The 7,425-nt window shown below is 42.7% G+C and overlaps 1 protein-coding gene across 1 annotated transcript in view; it reads right to left on the bottom strand.

Annotated features, from left to right (window-relative positions):
* The window catches only part of ANKRD29 (ankyrin repeat domain 29), a 40,662-nt gene that overhangs the window by 9,382 nt on the left and 23,855 nt on the right, over window positions 1-7,425 (bottom strand). The window contains exon 6 of the mRNA XM_015424325.1: window positions 5,577-5,675. Within this exon, the coding sequence (XP_015279811.1) occupies window positions 5,577-5,675 (99 nt within the window). The remainder of the gene's footprint in view (window positions 1-5,576; window positions 5,676-7,425) is intronic.

Here is a 7,425-nt window from a genome sequence, read left to right as displayed (position 1 = left end):
CCCCCTCTTTTCCTCTGTATTTGGGCTTCCTCTGTGTGGCTTGGCCTCCTGTGGCAGTAATTTTGAGGTTGCGCCCACCACATTTTGTCAGAATTCCAAAGGCACCCACAGGCTCAAAAATGTTGGGGATCCCTGACTTTAGAAGTAGGCAGTCATAGGAAACAACCCAATGGCTATATATGCAACTAACATCTGAATTGTAATAGTTAAAGACAAATTATGTACTAAGACAGGTTTCATTCATTCATAAATAATCTGACCATTGCTTCTACAGTATACAATTGACTGCATCTCAAGGTGGGGCTTGACACCAACAGGCAATTTTAAATACCACTACTCTTCCCAGTGATTAAAAAAAAATTCCCTGTGCAATAGACATTTCTAGCTCTAATGGAACCAAGGGGGTGCCCCTCGCATTCCAGAGAGATCACAAGTCGTCCCCTCCCCCCCACCTAAACCGTCACATACTCTGCAGGAACTTCCTCAGTTCTATTGTCTGCTTTCTTTATCAGAGGGGGCAGAATGAGATCCCAGCTGCTGCCTTGTTTGCATCTTTTCAGTGATGAGTAAATAAAAAATCACACTCATCTTGTTTTATTTTGTAATGATTATCTTCCTTGAAGTCAGAAGTGCTGAAGAATGTTTCTGCCATCACAGATGCTGTAATGTCAGTGAATCTTTCCAACATTGGAAAAGTGAGTCTGAGTATAATCGGCTCAGGATTTTGTCTTTTGATTTGTGATCTGTGATGGTTACATCAATTTCTAGCAACTTAGCTGTTCTGAGCATCCTCATTAGGAGAGATAGGTGCTGGATACCATACTCCCTCATCAGGGGATGTTTCTGAGGGCATCTTGGAGCTGTGACTGGACCCAACAGTGACCCCTCTTTGGTCTCAGACTCCAAAGAAGGCTGGTGATAGAACTGTGATGGGGGGGGAGTGTTCAGCTGCAGATGAAAGGTGTCAGATCTGACGATACATAGAACCAGGATCCATCTTAGGCCCATAATATTCATCTCTGTCAGGGGCATATGCTGGGGACGTACAGTAGGGATTCCAGGGCACAGGCAGGTGCCACTGCAGCCACACTGAGACTGCCAGGTCCAGGCGTGGAACTGATTGAGGCTCTTTTGAAATCATTAGAGCTGGCTTCATCTCCAGTTCAGACAGTGACCCGTCTGGGGAATTAGAATGCAAAGGTGTGCATGGTGGAATCAAAATCACCTCAGGCTGTTCCCAGACTGGTTCCAGTGTGGGAGGTGGTGGAGGTTTATGCTCCTTCAAAACCGATTTCAGCGACTTCCGGTTTAAGCGTTTCGCCGCTCGGATACGTCTCGTCTCGCTCGGATGGAGACGCGCCGAGACCCGGATGATGGGAGGGGTTTGGGTTCGTCCGGACTCCCCAGGGTCTCTATAGGAGACCTCCAGCCTGGGGAGCTGAGGAGAGCCTCTTCCAAGGGGACGCCCGAGGAATTGAGGCTCACCTTCTTCCCTGATAGGTACCGTCATGCAGAGCCAGTATGGAGCCTAGAGACGACTGCCAGAGCAAGCGATCATGACGAAACTCGTAAAAAAGACTTCCAAAAGATCTCCAAGGCTACAAACTGTGAGTTAAGCAAAGCTCAGGTGAAAAATAAGCGAATGGAGCCTTGGTAGTAATTGGAAGCGCCTAAGTTTGAAACGCGGGGGGAGGAGATTTCAAGCCCCCCCATCGGAGTAAACTGTAAAAAACTATTTTAAAGCGAAAATAAAGAGACTTTGAGCCAAACCAAGCGCATAAGAAGTTAAGCGAACGCAAAAGCTGCTAAAATATACGAAGCAGAATTAAAACGTATAACTTTTGCTTTGTTTTGGAAAACTTACTTCTTGTTGATATTATGGCTGGGAGAGGACGGAGAGCACCGGAGAAAAAGCTGGTGACCGGAAATAACATACCAACGACTCCCTCCCAGAACCAGGAAGCATCTACAGACTTTTCTTCGCTGTTAGCAAATGCACTGTGCCCTCTAATGGAACAGATAACTACTCTCAACACCAAACTGGACAATGTGCAAAAAAAGTTAAACCAAATGGACAAGAGAACTACAGCAACTGAGAAAACGTTGAAAAAGATGGAAAACAGACTGAGAGTATTAATAAAAGAGTGGATGAAGCAGAGAAGGACAGATTCTCGGATAAAACACAACTAATACAGCTCCAGCTGGAAAGATCCATGTATGTTCTACGTTTCCCTGGAATACCTGAGGATAAGAATGAGGACTTAAAGGAACTCTTGGCGGTTGCCTTGGCCCACTCTTGGTGGTTGCCTTGGCCCCACTAATGGATTACAAACAAGAAGACTTAATTAAGGAAATGGATATGGTGTACAGGACTTATCCGGACTTTATAAAGAAAAATAAACTCACAGGGGAAACTTATTTAAAATTCACGAAACGATCAACCAGAGAACTGGTGCTAAAGTCAACAATGGGGAAATCCTTAAAAATCAAGAATGAAGAGATAAAAATTTTGAAAGACATCCCATTCGACGTAAGAAAAAGGAGGAAACTATACAGGATGCTTACTCTCTCTCTGCAAAAAAAGGGAATATCGTATAGATGGCTATTTCCAGAAGGGTTGAGTTTTAATTACCAGGAAAAAAAATATAAAATTGACTCCATTCCAAAAGCAGAAAGATTTATGGATCAAATGTTTAATGTAAAAAAGAAGCAGAAGGAAAAGAATCTAAAAACGGATGCGAAGGAAGAAGAAGAGGAGGAGTCCTACTCACAGGACTCAACAAGCCAAATCTCCTCGTCATCATAATCATCTGAAGTATACCAGCTGCCTGGTGGACTGCAATCACCCAAAGGCTGCCTGAAAAGGCGCAGCCTTGCATGCGCTGCAGAACCTAGGGAAGTCCTGCAAGGCACGCATTTCTTCAGGCAGCTGGATCCACAGGGTAGGGGCCACTACTGAGACAGCTGACACAGGGCAGACAGTTTGTGGATCAGGGACCCTCAATGAATTCTGAGATGAAGATCAGAGAAGATGGGTTAGCCTGATCCAACATTGGCGTCTCTTATGTTCTTATGAGAGTATTTATGGCAGAAAGGCAGAAACGACGTTTTAACAGGTCCTACCAAACCAACCACATTTCCTTATTTGATCGAGTGATGAGTTTACTATATCGAGGGAATACTGTTGATGTTGTTTGCCTGGATTTCAGTAAAGCTTTTGACAGGGTTCCCCATGATGTTCTGATGGGTAAACTAGAGGACTGTTAGGATACTTAGGCAGATAGGGAACTGGTTGGAGAACCATGCTTAAAGAGTAGTTGTCAATGGCATTTCATCTGAATGGAGGGAGGTGTCCAGTGGGGTGCCACACGGCTCTGTTCTGGGCCTGGTACTTTTCAATATTTTATAAATGATCTGGATGAGGGTGACACCAAAATGGGAGGAGCAACGAACACACCAGAAGATAGAGTCAGAATTCAACAAGATCTGAACACATTAGAAAAGTGGGTAGATGTGGACAAGATGCAATTTAACAGGGATAAGTGCCAAGTTCTACATCTGGGTAAAAAAAAAATGAGGAACATGCATACTGGATGGGGGATACACGTCTGGGTAGAAGTGTGTGTGAACAAGATCTTGGGGTATGGGTGGACCGTAAGTTCAATATAAGCAGCCAGTATGATGCAGTGACAAAAAGGCTAATGTGATCTTAGGGTGTATCAACCGAGGCATAACATCCAAATTGCAAGATGTCACATTCGTGCTGTACACTGTGTTGGTCAGGCCACACCTGGAGTATCGGGTGCAGTTCTGGATTAAAAAAGGATGTGGACAAAGTGGAGCGAGTGCAGAGGAGAGCAATGAGGATGATCGGAGGCCTGGAGGCCAAGCCCTAAGACAGTGATGGCAAACCTTTTAGAGACTGAGTGCCCAAACTGTAACCCAAAACCCACTTATTTATCGCAAAGTGCCAACACGGCAATTTAACCTGAATACTGAGGGTTTAGTTTAGAACTGAGGTTTTAGTTTAGAAAAAACAACTCATACATTAACATCTTCTGTAGCACTTTATTTGAACTAAGTGCTAATACATGAGTTTAAGGTCAGTGAAAAGGGAAATGACAAGAGGGAAAGTGCAAGGAATACAACTGCTGAGGTAACTACTCCAACCACTTAGCGAATGGGTTACTAACAGTGCAGCACTACAGTGCATACTGCCACTTTCCACACATTCTTAAGATACTCAGTAAACATGCAGTGAGCAAACTTCGAAGAGGAAAGCTGTTGTCAAGGGTATTACAATATCTGACTCCTAGCCTCTGCTTCGCTTGTTAGAACAAAATCTCGTCTCGCAGGCCCAGGGGCACCGAGACTTTATCATTAGAGGGGCAGCCCTGGAGAGCATTCAGGTAAGCAACCGATTTCTAAGAGGGCCAGTTTTCATAAGAACATAAGAGAAGCCAATGTTGGATCAGGCCAGTGGCCCATCCAGTCCAACACTCTGTCACACAGTGGCCAAAAATACCAGGTGCCATCAGGAGGTCCAGCAGTGGGGCCAGGACGCTAGAAGCCCTCCCACTGTTGCCCCCCCCCAAGCACCAAGAATACAGAGTATCCCTTGCCCCAGACATAAGAACATAAGAGAAGCCAATGTTGGATCAGGCCAGTGGCCTATCCAGTCCAACACTCTGTCACACAGTGGCCAAAAATACCAAGTACCATCAGGAGGTCCATCAGGACCCTTCCCATTGTTGCCCCCCCCAAAGCATCAAGAATACAGAGCATCACTTGCCACAGACACAAATAACTGCTCTTAATATTTATGTTTTCTTTTATTGCTGTATTTATGGTTTTTAATTGGGTTTATGTTTTTGTGGCTTTCTAGTATTCTCTCCAGTCTGCCCATATGGGTTTTTCTTTACACCACCCTCCCAGTCCATGGGGCTCTGCAGTAAGCATACACCAACTCGGAGCTGCTGTTCTTTATTCAGTATATATCTCCAGTAACTGGCATTATGCTTATGGCACATATAGTCTGGCCCAACAAAGTGACATCTATGTCAGATCTGGCCCTCGTAACAAATGAGTTCAACACCTCTGCTCTAGGCTGACGCTGAATTGAGCTGGGGGTTGGAGTAGATGGCCTGCACGGCCCCTTCCAACTCTGTGATTCTAAACAAGAGCATATTCAAAGAGAGGCCATCTAGTTGGAGTTTATCTATCTCCATTGTTTTATCAGATTGAGACACTAAGAAACAAAATGCTGAGCATTTCAGAAAAGAGGATGTCGCTGTAGAGATGCCAAGTTAAACTACAACTTTGGCAGTCTGCATAGGGAGCCAAATATTAACACAGAACTCCCAACAGTTATCAAATATTAACTGCAGTACCAAAACACAACACTTGTTGGAATTTACTAAGTACCAAGTCACAGCTAGTCATAATTTTAGCATGTAACAGAGCGGGGAAATCTTTAAAACAAACACACACACACACACACACACACACACACACACACACTAAGAGAGAGAGAGAGAAAACAAAATGCTATCTGTCTTAATAATGCAGAACATTACCTGCCTTGGCTGGTTGACCTTTGCTCCTGAAGACATTAATAGCCGAATTAAATCCAGGTAGCCGCCTTGGGCAGCCAGGAACAGGCTAGTAGCTCCATCCTTTATATGAAAAAAATATATAATTATATTTTAAGGTAGCAAAAGGTTCTTTTTTTAAAAAATCATTGTATTTATTGTTTTTCCAATAACATATAGTAATACAAATTGACAAACTTCAAAATGATCTACTTTAACAACAAGTAGTTCTCATACACCTAGTTTTAGTTTCTGATCTTATACAATTCTATTATCGCTTTTATCTCAAACCTTATCCTGTTATGACTAGCCTAATTTCCGTTAATTTCTATCTTCTTTATCTTCAGCCAGTTATATATTATTCCCCATCTTTCCCAAAAAATTTCTTCCGATTTATTTTGTAACTCTATATTTACTCTGTCCATTTCCGCTACTTCCAACACCTTATATTTTAATTTCTTTATGGAGGGTAAGTTATTAGATTTTCACCGTTTTGCTATCAAGATTCTTGCCGCGGTTAATATATATATATAATTATCTGCTTATGTCTTTTGATTGTATCCGGAATCATATTTAGAAGATATATTTCTGGTAGTAGTGGTAATTTAATTTTTAATATTTTTGTTAATATTCCCTGGACTTTTCCCCAGAAACTCTGCACCTTTTTAAGGTAGCAAAATATTCTTAATAGGACTGTCTCCTATCATTGAACCACAAAGCAAGAATCCTTACATTTTCCCATAACCACATATAAGCTTTTGCAGCTTAACACAAGGCTGTCTTCACTCACCACTGATAAAAAGCAAAAGGCAAGGCTGCTGTTTAATTAGTCTGCTCTCATCCTTATATGTAATCCATTTAAAGATTAAGTGGTAAGTCTTGAGGCTTTCTGAGCAATTGTTCCAGCAAGTGTGTATTTGAAGACTGCCTTTCATGGAAGTCAGCCAGTCAGAAAGCCCCTTGCTAGTATAACTGAGCAACAGAAGATATAGGAAGACGCTTGGATGAGAGACACTTCTTTTTATTTATAAAACTTCCTTACGTGTCTTAACATTAAATGCATTAACATTTTTAAATGGCTACTGAGAATAGTTTGATTACGCAAGGGCCTGGATCTTCCAAATCTTTCTGAACTATTTTATTAAACTATTCAAAGCAATCTAATAGTCTTAGAGTCTTTAGGTGAGCACTTAACCCTGTGACTGATTTTTCAGACTCTTCAGTGTGTTTAGCTCCAGCTGCATCATGACCAATTTCTTTAAGAAATGCAAAAGCAGTTACCCATTTAATATTGTAAGTGGGATTTTTAAAGAAAATTTAATCCTAGAAAAAATTGAAAGTAGAATATACAAATACTAGGAGTAATGCCCGTTGTGGGAAGAAATACAATGAGATCTAGAAGGAAGCTCCAGATAAGTGTCCCGACCAATGTTCCCTCTAAGCTATGGAGTCTTGTGAGCAAAAACTCCCAACTGTGGCTGGTGGGGCGCCAGAGGGAAGCGGAAAATGGAGGGAGGAAAGCCATGTTTCTTTCCTTCTGCTTAGCTATAAGGCAGGGCTGTCCCAAGTCATTTTGCTGCACCAAGTGGGTAGAATGGGAGGACAGTCTCATGGTAACAGATATGGTTCTCTCCACCTCTGACTTATTTTTTGATGGGGAGGGGGGTGTTATGCAGTGGCAGCTAAGGTAGAAAAGCACCTCTTCCTCTGCCATGTCTTCTGAGTTACAGCTCCATAGCCAGTTCCAGGGTTGCCAACTCTGGGCTGGGAAATACCTGTAGATTTGAGGTGTAGAGCCTGGGGAGGGCAGGGTTTGGGGCGGGGAGGGACCTCA

This window comes from Gekko japonicus, unplaced genomic scaffold (assembly GCF_001447785.1).
Source record: "Gekko japonicus isolate JY-2015 unplaced genomic scaffold, Gekko_japonicus_V1.1 scaffold2628, whole genome shotgun sequence".
In the NCBI taxonomy this organism is placed as follows: domain Eukaryota; kingdom Metazoa; phylum Chordata; class Lepidosauria; order Squamata; family Gekkonidae; genus Gekko; species Gekko japonicus.
Note: the sequence above shows the minus strand (reverse complement) of the source record. Positions and strands in the feature narration are given on the sequence as shown.